Raw genomic sequence first — 24,704 nt, 5'->3', positions numbered from 1 at the left:
CTCTGAGAAATGTATAGAACTATTGAATCATTATTTTGTACATGAAACTAATAAAACACTATGTTATATGCATACACTGTATGTATGCTCATTATACTTGAATAAAAATTCAAAAATAAATTAAAAATTTAAAAATATTAAAAAGCCTAATTTCTTACAAGTACACAAACCTTATAGAGCTGATGACTCCACTCCAAGGGAAATTTTTTATGTTATATATCCATTCATATTTACATAGGATTTTAACCAAGCTTTAGATATATATAGTGTTACAGCCTCTGCAACTCATTATAAGAAATACAAGTTCACATTTCTAAAAATTAAACATATATTAATAATCACTCACTGATTAAAAATATGCATATATAGAAACCTAGATTTAGACTGAGGTACTTCCAGTGTACAAGGTAATTTTTAGAATATCAAAGGATTTTTTAAGATGACATTTTATTTTGAGCTCCTTTTTTTACTACCTTAACCATTACTTGATACACATTATCCTTAATAGGAAAAGAAGTAAGCACGTATTTCATATTTTACCAGAGACTAATGATTCAAAATTACTTAATTTATATATGTTATGTTTTCATCATTACAAGAAATAGACATTTTTCAATGAGAATAATTCAGAGAATAGGAAAAAAGGGCAGCACTTGGAAGCCAGATGTCCATCATAAGCACCTCTAAACTGGACAAGGCAGCGAATCATTTAAACATTTTAGCCTCAGAAAATTTTTCCAAATGACTATCATCTGAGTAATTCTTTACTGAAACATTATTTTCAAAAAATTATAATTATCCCACTAATTTTGTAAGCCAAGTTATTTATTGGTTAGATATGAATGTTATATCTAAAACAACTCCCCTCCCCCAAATTTTCTGTGCATGTTCCTTTTCCCAAAGCACATTTATGGTCAACATGATTCATTCATTTATTCATTCAGTAAATATGTATGGCCTATTTACTATGTGCCCAATACTATTTTAAGTATGGGAATACATCAAAGTGGAAAAAAACAGATTAAAACCTGTTGCCTTCATTGAATTCACTATGCACTAGATGCTAGTGACAAATATGTAGTATGTCAGACAGTCAAAGGAAGTACTACAGAGAAAAATAAAAAAGGGAGGTGAAGACATTTATATGTGGGTTGGGAATGGTGGTATAGTTTTTGTGGGTTTTTTGTTTTTTGTTTTTTCTTTTAAGATTTTATTTATTTATTTGAGAGAGAGAACACAAGTGGGCAGGGCAGAGGGAGAGGGACAACAGACACCCTGCTGAGCAGAGAGCCCCACATGTGACTCAATCACAGGACTCTGAGATCATGACCTCAGCTGAAGGCAGATGCCTAACAAACTGAGCCACCCAGGCGCCCCTGGTGTTGTAGTTTTAAACAGGGAAATTAGTGGTGACTTTCGAAAAAAGTTAATATTCGAAAAAGCAAGTATGTCAGAAAAGAGGAGATTTTGGGGGGATGAGGTCTGAAAGTAGGAGGAAACAAGACTTAAAGCTAAAATGTCAATTTCTTTGAGAGAAAAAGAAATTGTCACTATGTAACATATAAAACTTCAAAAAAAAATTCAATGTAAATTTAGAAGGTTATAAAATTGTAATATAAGGCTATGCATCTGAGGTGACTTCCACTCTAGTTTATAAACTTCACAGTTGCCTACCTGACATTTTCTTTGGTTGCCTAATAGACTTCTTAGACAAGACATACCTAAAATTAATTTCTTATCTTCTACCATCTCCAATATGCTCAATTCAGTCTTCCCCATATCAACATAAATGGCAAGTCCCCATTCCCAGTTCTCAAGCCAAAAACCGTGTGTGGTCCTTGACTCCTTTCTCCCTCTCATACTCAATACATAAGTCTTCAGCACATTCAGTTAAGTCACCATCACCAGATATGCTTTATCAACAACTCTCAACTTCTCCATTTCTTAAAACATTTGGTTCAGCCTCCATGATTTCTCACCTGGGTAATAGAATAGCAATGACTTTCTAAATTCCTGCTTCCTCCTGTACAACTTCTCAGACTATTTTCAACATAGCATTCAGAATGACCCCTTTAAAATGTAAGTCATGTCATGTCACTCTCTAGCTCAAAGCCTTCTGATAGTTTCCCATCCTACTCAAAATAACAGCCAAATAGGTTACAATGGTTTATGTTCCCTACAAGATTAGCCCTCCTTTTCAACTTCAGACTTCCTCTTGCCTTACTAACACTTCCCTCTGAGGCTTTTCTACTTGCTATTTCCTCTGCTGTGAATTCATCGACAAGTAGAAAATATTCTATTTAAAGCTTGGAAGAAGGCTGGTTTCACTAATGAGCAAGTGAATCACATATAAATATCACATTATATCACTTAAATTCGTGCTCCAGTGGCCTTATAAATAACTCCATACATAAATTTTTGGGTTATACAACAGTGTTAAAAATAGGATATATGCATTTATAAATGCCAAGGTTCTATCCTATAATTAAATAAAAGAATAAAGAGATTTAGCCTTAAATTATAGACATTGAAATTACTGTAAAAAAGATATAATACTGGGTATACTTTTTTTTTTTTTAAAGCTCTATGCCCAATGTGGGGCTTGAACTCAGGACCCTGAGATCAGGAATTTCATGCTCTACCAACTAAGTCAGCCAAGTGTTCCAATACTGGATATACTTACTTTCTCTTCTCACTCTAAAATATATTACTTCGGTGGTGGCAAGAACAATATATTGGGGAGAACTGTAATAAAATAGTTACCTTTTAAATATTTTTAATCAGAATTTGTATTTGAGATTACTTATTTTTAAAGAAAAATAAGACAATCAAATGAGAACAAAGAAACAAATATACCAGGCATTTAAGATTGGTTACTAGGCATTAATTTTAACTCAGAATTTCCCAGAAACCAAGGCAGGGTGGAAATGTATATATTTCAATATAATTCCATTGTCTGATAAATGTGAGCATGTTTAGATATTTGGTAACAATCTTTCCCGGATTGAAATCTCAAGAGGTATTTATTAAAAGAACTCTAATATAAGAATTTTGGGATAAAATAATATGCAGTGTCTTAAAATTTAGTTTGCTCTGATTATTGTACACTGACTTCTACAATCAATGGAATGACCTTAAATTTCTATTTGAGTAAAGAATTTGAATTTAAAAAAGGTAACACTGTTCAGGAATGCTACTTCACAATACATAGAGCATGGTGACCTTAGCATGTAAAAATCCAAAAGGAGTAAGTAAACTCCTTCCGATGGCCTCTCAGCAGACATTCTTGTATCATTAAATCAAAGGGGTTAAGTTCAAAGAAGTGTCATGGAAATAAAGGGAGTTGGGCTCATCTTGGGAACAAAAAAGACAACATGTAAATAATTCAAACATGGAAAATGTCATGGACACAGCCTCAGGGATAGCCCTACCTCTCAGGAACACAAGAAATGTTCTCATTTCAACAAATAAAAAGCAGTTTTTGAATTTGTATACTTTATAGAGCCAGGAATAAGGGGGCATTGCAAAGGACTTTGGCAAAAAAATCAGAACAACTAATATTTATAATAGCTGGGACTAGGTCGTAGAGAGCCATTGAATATTTCAGAGAAATGACCTAGCAATTTATAGTAAGATTTATCTGGCACAAGTAGGTACAACCATTGGAAGGAAGAAAGAGCAAGAAAGAAATGAAGGCAATCCCCCAGGTTCAGTATATTGAGGAACAGTATACTTTTGAGGTAAATTGTCTTACAAAAGGAAGGTTATCCTCATTGTCTCTCATATACCTATACCAGGCAGTGTAAACATGCACTAAATGAGACAAAAACCATGTTCCCTGGTCTAACGAGGTTTAGTGAGGTTTAAGAGTGGAGAAGAAACACGATTATGTAAGAAATTATGCATGCACAATGAATGTCATGATATGGGAATCTCCATGTGCTACATTCAGATCTAGGCCTGAATGATGGAAGGAAACTACACTTCAATTTGTATTAGTGAAGTTGAGGCTAATCTGGAATCCTAATGATGAGCAGGTATTCTTGGCGAAGAGCAGGATGGCGAGTTGAGGGAATTGCTCACCTCAGAGAGGGATGTGAGGGAGAGCCTGGCGCTTACAGGAAGGAAGACATCTATACAATGAAAAGGGGTTGGAGAGAAAGTATGAAATATGAGGCTGAAGAGAAAAGCAGGAAGCAGAACCTGGTTCTCTTAGGGCATTGAGGGACTGGATTTCATGCTAAGGACAAGGGGAGACACTGAGACCTTGAAGGGATTTTATGCATGGTGATAGATGATAGATTTGTACTTTCAGAATACCATCTTAAGTTCAAGTGGGAGAATGAAAGTTTACTAAAGGCAGGAGACAATTTAGGAGTCTGCTAAAGAAAATCTAGGTGAGAGATGACAGGACCTGACCTAAGATAGTGACCAAGATGGCCTTAATGTTCTCCTCAGCTTGACTGAATTTTACACAGGTTTCTTTCTGACTCTAGGTCCCTGATCTTTCTTTTCTTACAGCATATACTTTACAAAACTTGTAATTGTAAATTCTTTCTCTGACCCTTTAAGATGTAAATATTTCTAGATGTTTCTCAGCAGCTTTCCAAACAAGGACTGTCTTTCTCAAGAACTAGGGAGCTGTCCCTTTGACATGCCATCATCAAGGAACATAGAGCCCATACCCTGAGGCTCTGTGGGAGGGCCGGAACCTCTTTAGAGGCACCTTGCTCCAAGTTGTAAAAGTACCTCCTGTCATAAAGATAGAGAAATTCCACTTTTCCTTTGGGCAAAGCCAATTAGCAAAAACAGAGGCCTACAATCTCCCTCACCCCATCTCTGAAAGATTTTCATCCCTTTGTTCCAGGAGAACAAAGTTCTCTCCCCCTTACTGCAATAGCCTTGATTAAAATCTTCCTTTCCTGTTTAATTTTGTCCAATGCAACATTTTCTTTGAAGGTAGTGATAGTGGAGGTGGTAAAAAAAAAAAAAAATATATATATATATATATATATATATATAGAAAAGTTCAGAAATATTTAGAAGATAGTAAAGTTGGGACATGTTGTATGCCTAGCTGTGGAGGGGAGTAAAAATTATTCCCAGGTTCAGATGTGTTCCACCAAATGTACAGAAGTGTTATAAGGAATATAGGGGTTAGAGTAGATTTGTAGGGTAAGGTGATGCATTCAGGCTTGGAAACAGCAAGTGCCATAAGAGCCTGTAAGCCACGCGAGGAGAGGAACTTACAGGCCTACCAATGTAAGTAGTCAGAGCTCACGAGACTTCATGTGGCTATGTTCTCTTGTCTATGTAAGACATCTGAAATCTTGGGACTGCATGAGAGTGTTCAGGAAAATTGGGAAGAATTGGAGGACTATAGAGCTTAGATCAGAACTCCAGTGAACCCTAATGCTTGAGAAGTAGATAGAGGAAGAGGAAACCATGAAGCACTAAGAACGATCAGCCAGGGTCGCCTGGGTGGCTCAGTTGGTTAAGTGACTGCCTTCCGCTCAGGTCATGATCCTGGAGTCCCGGAATTGAGTCCCGCATCGGGCTCCCTGCTCAGCAGGGAGTCTGCTTCTCCCTCTGACCCTCCCCCTTCTCGTGCTCTCTCTCTCTCTCATTCTCTCTCAAATAAATAAAATCTTAAAAAAAAAAGAATCATCACCCAGAAAGATAGGAAAGCAGAGTTATTGAGAAGTACACAACAGAAATTAAAGAAACCAATGAAGAGAAAGTGCATTGCCTAGTGTAGCGCTGCTTGAGCAATGTAATTTCATCCAGGCTTATGCAAGTTGCATTTCTCATAGTAACCTAAACCAAATTATATCATGAAAAAGGTAATGAGGTCATGTCTTACCATATTTTGTATGTTAATTCAGTATCAACTGGAGTTACTGAGAGTTTATTCTGATAATAAATAGGGCCTATTAAAATGTTTTCAATTTTTAAAATAAACTACCCATTCATGGCATTTTTTCTATCGTCATGGTGGAGGATATTCAGGTGAGCAAAAGCCGCAAGGAGGACGTTCTCCCAATCACCAACATGATGTTAGAGTGTACATGGCTTATTTTTTTTTTTTTTACCCCAAGAAATATCTCCTGTATTTTAACATTTGACATGCTCCAATTCATTTGCTGCTGTTGACGTTTTGAGGTTGTGTCCAGTAACCTAGGCAACTGTTCTTATTTCGGTCCCAATTTACTTCTATGTATAGAAGTTATATAAACTCAGTGGACTCAAAGATATTCTTTAAGGCAGAGCAGACTTACAAACTATATGATCTTAAGGGAAGATAATATTAAAGATATGACAAATCTTAATCATCAAAGACTACATTACAATTTCCTTAATTTTGGATCATCAGTAAATATGATGAATAATATATCCTTTAAAAAGGTAGTATAATTTTATCATGCTGAAATATGATCTGACTAAAATTGAAATTATAAATTTCTAAGTGTTTCTTTTTAATGTTTTGTTCACTAAACTGAATTTCAGCATTCAGAGACCACAACTTCAAATACTTTCAAATGAAAATCTGGCCTTTGTCAGTCATGTTAAATGAGTTTCCTCTTTCAGTTCTCACCTACAAGACACTATCATCAAAGTTTAAATTCTGTGAAACAGAATAAAATCTTCTGTTTAGTGTTTAGACCTATTGCCTTTCAAGCTGTACAGGCAGAAGGAAGAACCACTAGAACATATGTTCTTCTTGGACAGGAGTAGAGAAATAAAAGGAAATTTTATTTTTTATTTTAATTCCAGTATAGTTACCATACAGTGTTATATTACTTTCAGGTGTACAATACAGTGATTCAACAATTCTATACATTGCTCAGTGCTCATCATGATGAGTGTACTCTTAATCCGCATCACCTATTTCACCCATCCCACCTCCCCTGTGGTAACCATCAGTTTGTTCTCTACAGTTAAGAGTCTGGTTTTTGTTTTGTTTTTGGTTTGCCTCTTTTTTAATTTTTTCATTTATCTTGTTTCTTCAATTCTACATATGAATGAAATCATATGGTATTTATCTTTCTCTGACTGACTTATTTCACTTAGCATTATCTCTCTAGATCCATTATTAGGTCCATCTATGTTGTTGCAAATGATAAGATTTCATTCAATACAAGGTGATTTTAAATGACTGCTTGAAAAACTGGTCCTAACATGCATCCTATAAATGTCGGGATGAATGACTTTTTCTTTTTCTTTTTTTTTTTGAGTATGTACCATAAACTTTGGAAATTAAGCCCTATATAATTTGATGAAGGTAAGTGAAGACTGAGAGAAATCAAAACTAACGGATCACCACAGTACCAATATTCCACAAAGAAGTAAAACTCCCAGGGCAGGGCATTCAATAAAGAAAATACAAACTTGACAATTACTGTGTCAAATTTTCTGTTTTATCCTACTATCAAGAGTTGGTTTTTGTGATCACTATTTCAGTTCTACATTATGTATGTGAATTAGATATACATAAAGGGCCAGCATCATTAAAAATCACATTAATGTCATCTTCCTTCTAACATATTGAAGCAGTTTCTGATAAGTCCTCCTCCTGGTGGGGAAAAAAAAAAAAACAACCCTACTTCAAAAGACTTTTGGTAATAGAATTTCCAGCATGTCAAAATGTTTTTCACCACAAAACCAAGAAACCAAAGGAGTCTCATACTAGAAGACTGAGACTTTTATTTACAAAGCTTCTTGAGCTACTCAAAAGGAAGTCAAAGTATAACAATAACACACAAGTCTAGACTTACCACGAAATTCATTTTTTATAAAAATCAAAATTGATTGAGCACTTCCTATGTGCCAAGAACTGAACTGAAATTTTTCATGTATCTAGTTTAATCTTCAAGAACAACTATAAAATAGATACTATCATTATTATTATCATCACAATTTTACAGATGAGAAAGCACTTTGAAATGTAAACTAACTTTTCCAGGATCATATGGATAGTAATGGGTGGAACCCAGATTTGAACCAAGGCTTATATGACTCCCAAGTTCATACACTTCTATATTATAAGGCAATGCTAGCAAAGGCGAGTCACTTGCTCAACCATTCCACTCACAAAACTCTCTTTCAATCTATTTTATTGTCTTTTTTTAAAAGTAAGTTCCATGCCCAGCATGGGGCCCAACATGGGGCTTGAACTCACGACCCTCAGATCAAGTCAGATACTTAACAGACTGAACCACCCAGGTGCCCCATAATTTCTTAAGTCTTTCTAAAACTCCAGATAGGCATGAGAAACATACTTTTAGCCACCACCCTGCTGATGCTATTTATTTCCTGCTGCCCCTACTGCAGATAATAAATGAGGGGGGAAATCTAGAAATTAGAATGCTCCTTCTATTGAAATATCACAGAGGCCAATGTGATAAGAGACTGAGGAGTAACTGCCTCTCTTTTCTGGATTCTGTGCTTGGAGACCCAGGATTGTTGTCCTACAAGGTCTACCACTATCTGACTCTATCTGATTAATATTCCATTTCATCAAGGTGAAGTGATCCACCAGGGAGAGACTGACAAGGTCTGGGCATCACCATGTAGTTTCTAAATGGTAACCAACAAAATGGTTTTGTTACTGATGCGAGATTATACCATTGAGACATTTCAAAACTTGTGAGGCTTAAGCAGATCTGATACTTAAAGTTTATGGTCTTCAGTTTCAGGAATCATTTTTCTAGTAGATAAATAATGCCAACTCCTTAATACTGGCTGTAACAGTAGGTGGGCAATGAGGTCTTAAGGTATGGTGAGATTCTACCCAATTTACAAGTGTGCTACACTGGACAGAGTGTGGTTCGTGCTGGAAGACCTGGGATTTGGTTCCAGTCTACATGATTTGCATATACTACTGAAATTCTTTGAGTTAAATTCCCTAATTAGTAAAATCAAGGGAAAAAGAAAAACTCCAGGGATTTGTTATGTAAGACACCAATTTGGAAATATTCTGTAAGCTATAAAGTGTTAAATGATAACTGGCCCTGTTCTGTTTAAATAGAAAATATGAGTTAGTGTGTATTTAGTATAATCTTTTAGAAAGCTTTTAGGACTTACCAAAAAGTCTTATTATCAGTACGTTTAGAAATTTGATGATCTTAACAGGAGTCTATTTTCATGTCTCTTTCAAATTTGAGTTTTTAAGATAAAAGATTTCTATTTTATCCTTGCTAAGAGCATGAACAGAATAAACAATGAGATCTTTAAAGAATGTTCTGTAAACCTATAGCAAAATCATACTCGGGTATCACTGTGGAATGCCTGATTATTGGATATAACCACAGTACTGGTCCAGTGAGTATTCCTGTTTAATAATTAAGATAATCACTAATTTCCACTGCTGTCCCTCTGCTACTTCATAAGGCATACACTATTGGTCTTTTAGTATTTTACTCTCATTGACCATGGACTCTAAATCATTACTTGTTGGTTATAGACCTTTACAATGCCCAGTGGCATTTGCCACTGATGACAGCAATAACAGATGATGTTAAGCCAAAGGCACTAGGAGTGAGATGCAGAAAGTAAAATGATAATAAATAACTGTCACTCCTTTACTAAACAGTGCCTGAAATTGGTTCTACTGCATGTTCCATATAGCAGAGTCTGCATAAGCCAAGAACCAAAAAGGCATTTAGCAGCAAACAAAAAGGAACCCAAACACATGTCTTGTTCAGTGACCAGAAATTCCTCATTGAGCATGGCATGAATATCCAAAAAATTCTCAACAGAATTCACTTCAAAATATTATGGTATCTTCTCATCCTGATGGTATCTGGGAAATGTGTCAAAATGTATACTCAGTCCAATGGATGCAAACTTCAGAAATGCTGGATAGAATACAGAGATAAAGTCTCAAATGGATAGGAGACTGAACATAGAAAGATAAGCATAGAGGTATAATTATAGAGAATATGGGGTCTATTAGGGGTGCCAGATGTCTGAGAGATATCATAAAACCTGCCTAAACATGACCATTTTGCTCAGGTGGTTTGGGTGGGGGATAGTTTGAGCTGGTCTACCGTGAGCACAGAATCTGTAGGAATAAACTCACAAATCAGATTTTTTTTTATTTTTTATTAACATATAATGTATTATTTGTTTCAGGGGTACAGGTCTGTGATTCATCAGTCTTACACAATTCACAGGGCTCACCATAGCACATACCCTCCCCAATGTCCATCACCCAGCCACCCATCCCTCCCACCCCCTTCCACTCCAGCAACCCTCAGTTTGTTTCCTGAGATTAAGAGACTCTTACGGTGTGTCTCTCTCTGGTTTCATCTTGTTTCATTTTTCCCTCCCTTTCCCTATGATCTTCTGTCTTGTTTCTCAAATTCCTCATATCAGTGAGTTCTCTGATTGACTTATTTCACTTAGCATACTACCCTCTAGTTCCATCCACATTGTTGCAAATGGCAAGATTTCATTTTTTGATGGCTGCATAATATTCCGTGTGTGTGTGTGTGTCTGTGTGTGTGTGTGTGTGTGTGTGTGTGTGTGTGTGTGTATACTAACTTTTCTTTATCCATTCATCTGTTGATGGACATCTTGGCTCTTTCCACACTTTGGCTATTGCGGACATTGCTGCTATAAACATTGGGGTGCATGTACACCTTCGGATCACTACATTTTTATCTTTGGGGTAAATACCCAGTAGTGCAATTGCTGGGTCATACGGTAGCTCTATTTTCAACTTTTTGAGGAAACTCTGTGCTATTTCCCAGAGTGGCTGTACCAGCTTGCATCCCCACCAACAGTGTAGGAGGGTTCCCCTTTCTCTGCATCCTTGCCAACATCTGTCGTTTCCTGACTTGTTAATTTTAGCCATTCTGACTGGTGTGAGGTGATATCTCATTGAGGTTTTGATTTGGATTTCCCTGATGCCGAGTAATGTTGAGCACTTCTTCATGTGTCTGTTGGCCATTTGGATGTCTTCTTTGCAGAAATGTCTGTTCATGTCTTCTACCCCTGTCTTGATTGGATTATTTGTTCTCTGGGTGTTGAGTTTGATAAGTTCTTTATAGATTTTGAATACTAGCCCTTTATCTGATATGTCATTTGCAAATATCTTCTCACATTCTGTCGGTTGTCTTTTGGTTTTGTTGATACGAATCAGATTTTCAACAAGACGTTCTTATTTGAGTTAAATCGTCCACGCTTTATGATAATCATTATTTAAATTATAAAAGAAAATTTGTATCCTTCCTCCAGTTCTCAGACCAGCATCCTTTCATTCCATTGATGGCGAATCAAGTTTATTGTGGTGGTGGTGGTGGTGATTTGTTTGCTTCTTAGTAAAAGATTCATTCCACTAACTCTATGTTTTAAGTGAGTTGATGTGGTAATCACCAAAGTTCTTTGTCTGAAAACATAACCCACTTACTAGACAAGTTATATAAATCTGCGCCTCAGTGATCTTATTAGTAAAACCGGGATAATGTATCAATATAGCAAAGTTAATGTGATAATTAAGTAGTTTATATACTGTGACTATCTTTTCTTGTTTTCCCTCAAAAGCAGAGCCTAAGAATGGAAGGTAGCTGATTCTGGGATGAAATCTTGGGGAACTGAACCAGGAGCCTGGGAAAAATGGATCAGGGAAGAAAAAAGGAGAGCAAATCCAAAGGTATATTATCAAGCTGTTCACCGTGGTGGGAGGTGTGGCTTGATCCCCCTGGGAATCCTTTGAAGACCTATGGAAAATGCAAAATGGCCCATCCAGGGAATATAAGAGTATTCATCAAGGTTGCTCTGTGGAGTGTTAATGCTTCACATAAGATTGTGTATGTATTAGAATATCTGAACAGCTTCCTGAGGAATTCCACACAGCAATTTCAGAAAAGCCTCAAGGCAGGAAGTGAAGAAAATTTAAACTACTTGGAATTTATGAGGAGAGATTTACTAGAGCAGAGAGTGGCCAGGTTGAATATAATGTTGCTTCCAGTAGATTTGATGCTTAGGGATCTATCTTGCCATGAGACAGTAGTGAGGGTATTGCCCAGGGGCATTCCAAATGAACTGCCCTGTCTGGGAGCTGTGCACAGTGGAACACAAATCCAGAATACAGAGCAGCTCCAGGGTGATTTCTACATGGTTAGAAAGAGTGGCTTCTATGAAAGATTCTTAAGATCCAGGACCATGGAGATCATCAACTTCTAAACCTACAATAGTCAGGTTGCCATCTAGCTGGCCTGTAACCCCAGCCAAGAACAAAAACACAAATCAAAATAGTAGTAATAAGCTTATTTTCTTAGCATATAAATTTTAAGCCTTATAAAACACTTTTATTTACATTATCTTCTTTGAAGTTATCAATAATGCTGTGAGAAGGTATGATATTATTTTTCTCATTTTCAGTTAAAGAAACTTGAAGTTTCTAAGTCTTAAGGTCTTAACCAAGGCTTCATTGTCTACATGTGATGATCCGGAATGAGAACTATGGCATGTTTATCCTAATCCCAGCATCTTTCTAAGGTACATTTATTTTAACAAAATTTCCTCCTATCAGTTACTTTGTAAATCCTGACAACCACCCTCCACCTCCATGGCTCAGCCGCCAGCCGAAGTGAACCACTCACTCACTTACCTGAAAGCATAAGTAAACTATGCCATTAGCAAAATTTATTTCCCATTCCATTGCCATTTGGAAAAATTGAGCTCTTACCAAAGATGCCTACTAGATTGGAAGGAAACTTCTTTCAGATGCTGGGTGCCCCCAGACAGTTCCCAATATGAACTGGCTTCTCTATAGAGGGCTGGGAATAACCCAGCTGGGAATAATCAGCAAGGAATGGAAACTCAAGAAAACCACCATTTCTAATAAAACACAGGTGCTGTGACTAATATATATCAGTTCTAAGTAATCTGAACATTTGAACACATGGAACTTTCTTAAATTTATCTTTTCCTATCCATCTCCAAATGTAATGCCACTGAATTTAACTAATTAATAGTAGTAATAATGGTGATTATAATTATACTATCCCTACGACAACTACAAATAATAACTCATGATTATTGAGAACTTACTATGAGCTAAGCAGTGTGTTGAGTGCTCTACTAGTTAGCTGAGTTATTCCCACAATAATCCACATATAGAGAGTACTTGTAGTATCCTCACTTTATAAATCAGGGAACCAAGTTAGAGAAAGGCTGAGTGAGTTTCCCAGGTGACACAGTAAGGAAATGGCTAATTCAGATGTGTTCTAGGGCAGTCTTAGTTGCTATGTTCTACGGCCTGGCTGTCAGACCCAAGTTCTGCAGTCTGGTCTGCAGTTGCAAGCTATCATTGGCTAGGAAACCAAACTTTCACAGATTCCCAAGCACTGGGTATAAGGGTATTAGTAAAGTGAAATACAATACCTCAGAGTAATTCAGAAGTTGGTTAGCATTTGGAGGGGTGTGTGTGTGTGTGTGTGTGTGTGTGTGTGTGTGTGTGCGCGTTTGTGTGTTGAAGGTAAGAGAAGGTGGCATTGCAGAAAGGAAGAAAAGTATAGGGGTAGTTTCTCAGAATTTTTTTTTCCTAGAATTTCAGAGTATACTTATAACTTCTTGTTTTCTCTTTAAACAAATGTGTACACAATTCAATTCCTCATTTCCATGACTGCTATAAAGATCAAAAGTGGCATGTAGTGATTTACTACCTAACCAGAAATTGTCTCGCTGTTTTCAAAGATCAAGGAAGTTTTCAAGGTCAAGGAAGTAATTCCCCTCATGCTGTGGCCCCTGCATTCTGAAGCTCTTTTTCCTGGGTTTTTGCAAAACCATCTCTAGATCCTGGAGTCCCACCTGTGAGAGGCTGTCTGATTGACAAGAAGAGGGCACAGCCTACAGCTCTCCTCCCAGGGAGGTTACTTACCCGGTCAGTTTTCCCTTCAGTCTGAATGCTGGTGTGACTGCGCACCTCATGTTCCTCCTCCAAGTCAGAAACATCCTCCAGTTCCTCCGGGGTCTATAAAAAGAAAGCAAAGTATTGCTGGTGAGAATGCAAAATGGAAAAAAGTCTGGCAGTACTTCAAGAAGAAAGCACAGAGTTACCAATATGACCAAGAAATTCTACTCCTAGGTATATACCCAAGAGAAATGAAAATAAGTGTCCACACAAAAACTTGTAAAAAGAAATGTTCATAGCTGCACCAATCATAATAGCCAAAAAGTGGAAACAACTCAAACATACATCTACTGAGGAATAAACAAAACTCTATAGAATAGAATATTATTTGGCTATAAAAAGAAATGGAGTACTGATACATGCTGTGACATAGGTGAACCTTGAAGATGTTATGATAAGTGAAAGAACTCAATCACAAAAGACCACATGTTGTGTGATTACATTTGTATGAAATGTCTAGAATAGGCAAGACTGTAGAGACAGAAATTTGATTAGTGGTTCTTAAAGGAGGTGGAAGGAGGGAGTGGGCAATGACTGCTTATGGGTATGCAGTTTCCCTTTGGGATACTCACAATGTCCTAGAATTAGATAGTGGTAATGATCGCATGATCATGTGCATATACTAAAGTAACCCAGTTTTACACTTTAAAATGCTGAATGTTAGGGTATATGAATTATATCCCAATAAATTTTGAAAGAAAAAGAAAGCAAAATAATCAGGAGGAAGTATTTTGGGGGTGAATAGCGATTTGGCTATCCCTATGTGGTCATCACAAACCAAGTTGTTCACGTGTGATAAATAGATGGGATAATTCTAATTAAAACTGTATGACATGATATGGCACCAAAAATTACTAAGAATTTAAATTTTCTAGGAAATTAAATAATAAATATTTTAACTTCAGTGTTAGCTAAGCTACTTCTGTTTCTTTTTTTCAGTTTCAGCTTAAACATCTTGTATCTGTGTGGTGTCTGGCTCAGGAAGAGCTGGATGGGGTTGGATTCCTCCGTGAAGCTTTCCCTGACCTCTCCACTTCCACTGTTCTGATGTTCACCAGACTTGATTGCAGTGTTGTTGCTGAATCAAGCAGCCAGTCATTGTTTACCCTGTGATGTAAGGACTGGGTCTGCCCTGCTTAGCGTCATATCATTACAATGAAGTACATCCATACTTTTTGAATGGATGAAGCAAAATTATCAGTGATAGCTGAAAAGAATGTTGGATATGAGCAAAACAAAGCATATCAATGGCAACAGCAAACACTTGTCCTCACCGAACCTCTACTGTGCTTCCATCTTCCGTATTTCAAAATTTTTTTGTTTTATGTTGTAGTATCTAATCTTAATCTTCATCTAATCTTAAGTATCTAATCCAATCTCACTTAATCTCTTCTCCTTAATCTCACTGGGGCAATAATGTAAAGATAGCTGTCATTATTGCAAATCCAAGTAAAAGTACTTAACAAGTCAATCAGAGAAAGACATGTATCATATGACCTCACTGATATGAGGAATTCTTAATCTCAGGAAACAAACTGAGTGTTGCTGGAGCGGTTGGGGGTGGGAGGGATGGGGTGGCTGGGTGATAGACATTGGGTGGGGTATGTGCTACGGTGAGCGCTGTGAATTGTGCAAGACTGTTGAATCACAGATCTGGACCTCTGAAACAAATAATGCAACATATGTTAAGAAAAAAGAAAAAGAAGAAGATAGCAGGAGGGGAAGAATGAAGGGGAGTAAGTCAGAGGGGGAGACGAACCATGAGAGACGATGGACTCTGAAAAACAAACTGAGGGTTCTAGAGGGGAGGAGGGTAGGGGGATGGGTTAGCCTGGTGATGGGTATTAAAGAGGGCACATTCTGCATGGAGCACTGGGTGTTATGCACAAACAATGAATCATGGAACACTACATCAAAAACTAATGATGTAATATATGGTGATTAACATAACAAAAAATTTTTAAAAAAGAGATAACTGAAAAAAAAGTACTTAACAAGAATTAATCTGATATTTGTTTTCATTTAAATTATGTATGATTCATGTAATACAGAGCCTTGGTAAGAAATCCAGAAGTCAAACAGGTTTCATGAAAAGCAACCAAATGTGAAGTGGAAGATCTCTACACCTGGCTGTTAAAAACTGGGCAAGGGCAGGGGTTTCCTTCTCTGTCCAGCCCTGGTTTCCCTTAAACCTTGCTCTGTACACAGGCCCTCTGTTTATTTTCAGAGATGTGGAGAGTTTACCTTCCCTTGGGACAACTCCAACGATGGGAACTTGCCATAATTAGCTCACACTGTGGAGCAAAACTACCTATTTCCTACCCTAACGGCCTCAGATTCGTTCCCATCTCATGGATCTTTAACCAGTATTTTCTTTGCTTTCTAACCCTTGCCCTGAGCATCACTCAGCCCTCTCCATTTATGTCAAGGGACTCCTATTGGATATTAATAGTCCCCCCTCTTGCCAAGGTCTCTGATACATTTGAGTAACTGTTGTGTATGTTTATCTCTACATGCAGCTCCTCTTTGCAGAGACTATGTGCAGCTAGGTTCAGAGGGCAATTTATTCTTTTTCCTTAGGCATTAATAACATGAGTTCATCACTGTGGAATTTCTACACAATCATGTGTTTTATTATTAGCCATTTTTGTGTATTCTTCCCACAGTATTCTTGAGAAAGAATCTTTGCAATTTCCTTCCTTGATACATCACCAGCCCCTGAAACAGCTGAATAAATTCAGTTATCAAATTTCTTTTCTTGGGTCCTGTTGTTTTGCAACAGACGGCTGCCTGGTGTCCCTACTGTGATCTGTTCCTTATAAATGTCTGCTGTTAATTACTTGGATTATACTCTACCATGAAGTGACATATAACTTCATCATTGACTCCAGTATTTTAGTCAACTCAAAATAAAGTGATTTAACAGAAACTGAGAACAACTGCTGCTGTCAGAAGTCACAAGTACCATTTTTGTTGGTGATACTGCAGGAAGAGATAAGCCTACCATTTATGCCCACATCCTTTAGTGTTTTTGTTTTTGTTTTTGTTTTTGTCTTTAACATAAGACTGACCTCTTCTTTTCAGGAAAAAAATCAATGGGGGAGTGTTCAAAACATTTGCTGGCAGCATTTTGCATTCTGTAAGGCAAGCAGTTGGCTGGTATTGCAAAAATAAAAAGCTGAATATACAATGTTATTGTTTAAGTGGAAACTAAGAAAGAAATAGGAGTACTCTAATCACTTTTGAGGTGACATTAACTCCTTCAGGGCTGAAGACAAATAATAACAGAGCAAACACTGTGACAGGGAGGAGGAAGGCAGGTCTACGCTATATTATACACAGCTTGCTTCTATGCATCCAGTAACTTTGGAAGGTGTGTGTTTGTGTGTGTGTGTGTGTGTGTGTGTGTGTGTGTGTGTGTGTGTTTGTGTGTTTAATCAGTTTTCATTCTAGGGGAGGGGATACCAACTGTCTTAGAGCAGTATCATGTAGTGGAAAGACCCAATTATGTTGAGTAATACAGACCTAAATTTGAATTCTGGCCCTCTGATTAGTGATTGTGGGGCTTTGGCATTTTGTGTACCATTTTAAATATTGGTTTCCTCAGAACAAAGTTTGTTTGTTTTTGTGTTTGTTTTTTACTATGTTCAGTTAGTCACTGTATATTACATCATTAGTTTTTGATGTAGTGTTCATTGATTCAGTAGTTACATATAACACCCAGTGCTCATCACAGCATATGCCCTCCTTAATACCCATCACGCTGTTACCCCCTCTCCCCAACCCCTCCCAACTGAAACCCTCAGTTTGTTTCCCAGGGTCCATGAGAACAAAGTTTTAGATAATAATAACTAACCCTGAAGTTTGTGGTGAGGCTCAATTGTACTAAGATGCTTTAAGTAGGAATTGCTTAGCCCATAGATAGCTAGCTGGAATGCAGGAAAAGTTAGTTTGTTTCTATTGCTTTTTTCCTCTTCCTCCACTGTTCTATCTTTCATCCCATCAAAACCCTTTATATTTTTGGATAAAACATTTGTAGAAATTTGGATACCTCCATTTTACTCCAAATTTGTTATTCTTTGTTGATCTGATATTTACTAGCTGCTTCTAGTTACATTCAACCCATTTTGAGTTATCTGTTGTGCTATGCTACACAGGGTTTAATATAATTCCACACATATTGCTTTCTTCTAAAGTCCAAGTAAAGATCTTTTTTGATCTGATTTTACTCATTGCATAAGAGTAAAATTACCCCTTAAGATGGTCCCAGCAAAGACTCACTCTCACATAGATTCTCAGTGATAATGGAAATGACTTCCCCTCTCTGAGCTGGGCTGTCTCTAAACCAAACCAAGAGGAAGATATCCTCCCCCCAGCCCCTGCCCTGGAAAGAGTGTTAATAAACTCAGTCATTACTCATTTATTTCTCATATCAGAATTCAGGAAAAGTATTTCATGTCTTTCTATTTTAACTCTTGCTGTGAAGCCTTTCTTAGGGAGCTCAAAGTGATTTGAAATTAGCTTAGTTTCCTCACTGGTAAAATGGCAAAAATATTACCTAATTCTTAGGGTCATTGTGAGGATAAAATAAGATGATGAACTGGAATATTATTCAGTGACTAGAAAGTACTGAAGTTTAATACTGTTTATGATTATTATAAATTATTATTAATTTTATTATAAGGCCCCACTTTATTTATGCAAAAGAGGCCAGAAAAGATAGAACTTGGAAATATTCAGGTTGAGGTTTTCATATAGAAACTGAAGCTGCAATAAACTATAGTGGTACATTAAACTTCAGGGTCAAAATAAATTGGTGGTTTTAATGTATATATATATACTTACTGAGATAGAAATGACTGCATTTATATTTATATATATATATATATATATATATATATCATTTTTCCCAAGGTACTTAATTATCTCTACAGACCTTATCTCATTCTTTCAGCATTCCTAGTGAGACAGTATGCAGTATTATTATACATAAAAATTCACTAGCACAGACTTTGTAAATGTTTAACATTAAAATTTGTAAGAAAGAAACTTGTGGTCATCGAAGAGAAAAAAAAGGAAAGGAAAAGAGAAAAGAAGAGAAAGAAGAAAAAAACAGAAAAAAAAAAAACAGAAGTCAAACGTAGTCTCGGAATAGGAGTCATGCTTGACATTTTCCTCTCAAATTCAGGTTGAATTCTAAATCCTACATGTGAGTTAGTCGTAAATCATATTTCTCTGACCATCCACCACTGGATCACTAATACAGAGTAACTGCGCCAGCGGTATCAGCAACAGTCTGACACTCAGGGAAGCTGTTAGGAAGGGGGCTATGGGGAGTCTTCTTCCAAAGCAGGCAGTGGGAATAGCATGCTCAGTCAGGTCCTCCTAGCTGAGCTGACAGCACACAATGATTTTGGAATGTCAACGTGAAGAGCCTAGAATTAAAATACATTTTATAAGAGGACTAGATATATTAATACATAATTTCAAATTATAGAAAACTAAGATGGCTTTTTTGCTGAAATCACATACACAGGCACCTTTTCTATTCCTCAAACATGTCCCACTCATCTGCTCATTCCATATCAGGCTCTTTGGCTCTTTGTATCTACTGCTTTCTTGCCTGACATGGCTGGACCCTCCTCCCCATGGGAGCCCAAATGGGCTATCTTCAGCCCTATCCAGTCATCTCTGGTTGGTCTATCTGAAAGTAATCGCTTCCCCTACTTCATTTATTTATTACATTACCCTGTATTTCTTTCTTTAGCTCTCTCGTTATGATTATAACCTGAAATTATATTTTTCTTTTCTTGTTCTTTTTTCTTTTTTTAAGAGGAAGTATGTTTTGGTCTTATCCCATTAGAACATAAATTCCATGAGAATAAGGATGTTGTTTGTTTTGTTTACCACTCTGAGCACCTTGAAACAAAATACACTATATGCTCAATAAAAATATCCTAACTGAATAAAGAGGTAAATGATTTAATGACTAATAAGCTTTGGTATCAATGTCAAAAGAATGTCCAGGAACATTTTTGAGCTATAGGGTAATGTTTAGTTTTTTCCCTTCTGCCTTCAGTAAGTGTTAATTTAATGATTCCTTGCTTAAGGGAAAGTTTGAGGCAAAGATTCCTGGATTTCATTTTTTTTTAAATAAAGACTATGGAAATTAGAAATAATAGATTTTGTGTAGAGAGAGAGATCTTCCATGAGCTCAAAATTCTCAGATTTGGAAGACTAGGAAGATGTCTACATATCCCATTAAAAGCTCAGTATGGATGTAAAAAGACTTCAGAGAAAACATCATCTTCTAAACTCAGACCAGAGTTTCATGTCTTCCCATAAAGTATCATGGAAACAGCAAGTAGTAAACCTGAAGGAGCTACATGGGCTAGGACAATGGGTATTTCATTGGTAACCAATTTGGGAAAATGACAAGTAATTGATGGGTCTTTCTGATGTCTTGATATAGTCTAAGCCTCTAGAAAAGAGTCTCCCAAACTTGGCACTATGGACATCTTGCTCTAAATAATTCTGGTTGCAAAAGACTATCTTGCATATTGTGGGATGTTTAGCACTATCCCTAGCCTCTACCCACTACATGCAGTAGGAAGCCTCCCAAGTTGTAACAATCAAAAGTATCTGTAGACATTTCCAAATGTCCCTCTGCCCCTGCTGTGGGGAGGGGGGAGGAATCACCCTTGTTTGAGACCTACTGATCTAGAACTTTGGTTCACCTGGTCCAACACAAGTGATAGAGGTAAAGGAAAGTTCCAATGACTATGTTTAAATTCCCATGAGCAAAGGTAAAACCAGGTTAACTTAGAGAATATACAAATAAAAAGTCATTTTTTTCTTCTACATCTGAGTTTGTAGACTGAAATTCATACCCCACATAGCATCATTATGGTTACCAGACAGAAGAGGGCACTGTTTATTCATTTTAGTCCCAACCAAACACCTGCAAGACTATCTCAGTAGATTTATGAAAATAAAATTACGAACTTGGTCACCGTTATACTGCCAGCATTTAATGAGCTGCTTTCATTCTGTGTACTTCTTTCAACTTTTATTAGTAATGAAGAAATGATTACCTAAAGATATGCAGAGATAGTCCAAGTTTGATCAGTATTAAAGAGGTTAAAAAAATCAAATTAAGTCATCTCAACTAACATATTTGAGTGTCTATTTTTTTATACATAGAAACAGGCTATTATTCTAGATTCTGGGGACCTTGAGCAAATAAAACATAATCCTTGCCCTCAAGAGAGATAAAGGGTAAGGATATTAAATGGAAATAAAAGATATTCGCTAGAGTTACATGGTTTGAGACTGAGATTGAATAGTAAGACATAGAGAAATTTCCTTAGAAATATCAGGCAGAAGAAGGGAAGGAGTGTAAAGTACCTCTGGTTAACCTGGGAAGACATTTCTTGTATTATCAGAAAGCTGGTGGGGTTGTGCTATTGTGGTAGATTAATGAACTTGAAGTTAGGATACCTGGGTTTTCATTCTAACTTTGTCACCAATTAGTTGTATGTTGTTAGACAAATGTCATAATTTTTCTATGCTTCAGTTTTCTCATCTTTATAATCGGGATGGGAAGTATGTAAAACTTGATATGTTCTGTAAGTCCCTCAAATTTTAAGATTTTATGAGTTCATGCTTAAACTGAAAAAATAACATTAATGTGGATGAAATGTTTCCTCAGTACTAGGAAACCTCAATACTAGAAGAGATCTGGTAAATCCATTGATTCCAGTTGAGCCAAATTCACTCTAATTCATCATAACACTTAGAAATATGGTATTTCTATATTCATCTCCTGAATACATGTATCTGCTCACTCACACAAGGAATGAGAAGGCATCTAGTATTATTATGTTTTATAACTCCAGTGCCTAACAAAATCCTGGCAAAAAGTAGGTACACAATAAATATGGTTTTTAGTGAATTTATACAAGGAAGAAAATAAATAGAGGAGGAAATAAAGAATGATGTAAATAAAGACATATATCTCTATTTGTCATGATAGATCATTGGTAGATTTTCTTCTTATAATCGTTCAAAAAACAATTCAAAATGGCCTCTAGGTACCATTATCATCCCTCTATGTTTCATAAGCCATTTCTTCTTTTCCAATATGCTAAGAATATAACACCATATAAATTATTCCATATGGTGAAACTAAGAAGCCTGGGTGAATATTATATCCCTTAAAGGCTACAACAATTGAAATACAGTTTGACAAAGCTAAGTTGCAGAATATAAAAAAAAAATATGTCTGTAAGAGGAAAGAATACATCTACAGTGTATAAGAGGATATAATTAAACATGTAGTCAAATAAGACAATCTGGACAGATAAATCCTGAACATGTAGAATATTGCTGACAGAGGAGACACAATCTTAGTTGTTCATATATTTTCTATGAAATAAGTTTCTCTGTTAGTTTGCTACTTAAAAACCAATCCAGGCCGGCAAACATCAAATAGTGGATCATAGAAAAGGTCTTATGGTTGAGCCTGGATTATGATGATTATCATAAGGGGTGATCATTACAATCACTTAAATTTATATAAAGACTTTCTGAGGACTCAAGTAATGATAGAATCACACAGGGTAAAGTATATTTTAGCCTTAATCCTTTTTTCTATCAGGAAGCTTGTGGCAGTCATGCCTTTCTTCCAAAGACACCAATGAGGCTAATAATAGTAGAAAAGCACACAGCAAATCAACAAGAGGGTCATAAATGAAAGTGGCATCATCAATATCGTGGTATTTATTCAACCACCAAATGAGCTGGTGATCCAGCTCTAATTCCCAGGACTGCATATCTAATTCAAGGAAACTGTCATAAGAAGTATTCCAGCTTGACGTTTAAATGAAGATATGAAAGACTAATGAAGCCATGAAGAATAGGGTTTGAATGAAACATATTTTTGGAAAGTTCAAGTATGAGAAACATCCCGATTCAGGTCAGGATCCTTGACATTCTTCTTTTGGGAACAGAAAGGTGAGGTAATCATTTTTAATCAAGGTCTTAATATTATTCATTAACAGCACTCTGTTGGGTTATTCAACATTCCTTTTCTCTTTCAATCTTAACAATAAATCTGAAGAGGCAAATGTTACCATTTTAATACCGTAGTTGAGGAAACTGAGCCCTGGAGTTAACAAAACCTATCCAATATTGCACAGTTAATAAACAGCTACCTCAAAGTAGGTCCTGTGCTTATTTTATGAGCCAGCGTGGTAGACACAAATGCATGGTAAATGTGGGAACTGAGTAGTTAAAATTTACAAGTCTAGAAAATAAGTTTCAAACAGCAGGAATATACTGCTTATAGAGCAAGGCAGGCCAGGTATTTAGGGATTGTGATCAGCAGCACACCAGTAGGTCAGTCCTTAATCTCCTCTTCCCTCTGCTGGATATAATTTCTAGACCTCAGTAAACTTGGCATCTGGAGCAAATAGATGATTCAGCCTTTCTTCATTGCTCCACTGCCACCTACCTTGAACCATATATTTTTTTTAGAAACTCAACTAAAAGAAATACTGCTTATTTCTCAGGATGGCACCCTGATTTCAAGTTATACCAAACTTGAGATGAATTCAGTTTTGGTCCCTAGCATGAGCAAAAGTGTGCCAATAAATTTGAAAAAAAAAAAAAAAATGCTCCTGAGTCATTCTTTTTTTTTTTTTCTTATTTTTTTCAAGTTCTATATGAATTAAGCTATACAAATCAGCAAAACGACTAAATGTGTTCTGGACAGAGTTGTGAGTTTATATTCAATTTCCAAATTATGAGCAGAAAACCTAGGGTAAGTATCTTGCCAAAGTTCTTACATTGAGGCAAGAACTGTGGCGGAACATATTATAAAGACTGAGAATCTGGTTCTAAGTCAAATGCTCCCTTTAATAGCTTGTGACCTTGAACAGATACTTCACTTGATGAGAACTCAACTTCTTCAGAAGTAAATGAAAAGGACTGAACTTTGATTTTAAAAATCCCATTCAATTCTATCGTTCACTCTACAAGTCTATCGCAGGTTTGTTTACAATGAACATTGAAACAAATGAATATTTTTTTAAGAAAAATTTGAAGTAGCAAGACACCCTTTTGAAATGCTGCATGCAACTTTAGATCACAAGTCCCTTTTGACTTGTTACCTCTCAAGAGGTTTGAGACAACTTTTTTTAAACTTGTTTTATCCAGGACACATAGGAAGATGGTTCTTCATAGGCAGGGGATGATGATGCCATAAATTACGGCAGTACAATTACTCCCCCTGCTCTGTGGGGGGGAGGTGTGCTGTTGTTGGAAACAATACAACAGTAATGACAAGAGTTGTGGAGGTGGCAGTAATGATGGTGGTGGCAGGAGGAACTGTGAGAGTAGTAACGACAGCCACAGATGACTAACCACCACCCTGACCTTCAACTTTTGGTATGAACACTGCTACCATGAAGACCAGACAAATTCTACTGTATTTGAGTGAGGAAAGTCTCACTTTTCCATCAAACTCTGTGCCAAACAGACTCTCTATATGTGAATTTGTGTTCTTACCCTTAGAATAGACAGCTGACAAGAGGTTATCTAACTGAAAACTTATTAATTTTTCTGTTTCAAAAAAGCTATTCTAAAAATATTAAAATAAGAGTTTCAGAGGGGTGCCTGGGTGGCTCAGTCGGTTAAGTGTCTGACTCTTGATTTCAGCTCAGGTCATGATCTCACGGTTGTGAGATTGAGCCCCGCCTTGGGCTCTGCACTCAGCACGGAG

The 24,704-nt window shown here is 36.6% G+C and overlaps 1 protein-coding gene across 1 annotated transcript in view; it reads right to left on the bottom strand.

The window, feature by feature from the left end:
• Positions 1-24,704, bottom strand: part of CTNNA3 (catenin alpha 3) — a 1,824,697-nt gene that overhangs the window by 177,162 nt on the left and 1,622,831 nt on the right. Inside the window, exon 13 of the mRNA XM_028109632.2 lies at positions 13,889-13,981. Coding sequence (XP_027965433.1) covers positions 13,889-13,981 — 93 coding nt within the window. The remainder of the gene's footprint in view (positions 1-13,888; positions 13,982-24,704) is intronic.

Source organism: Eumetopias jubatus, unplaced genomic scaffold, assembly GCF_037043125.1.
Source record: "Eumetopias jubatus isolate StellerSeaLion01/CBP00866 unplaced genomic scaffold, mEumJub1_p1.0 scaffold_17, whole genome shotgun sequence".
Classification (NCBI taxonomy): Eukaryota; Metazoa; Chordata; class Mammalia; order Carnivora; family Otariidae; genus Eumetopias; species Eumetopias jubatus.
Note: the sequence above shows the minus strand (reverse complement) of the source record. Positions and strands in the feature narration are given on the sequence as shown.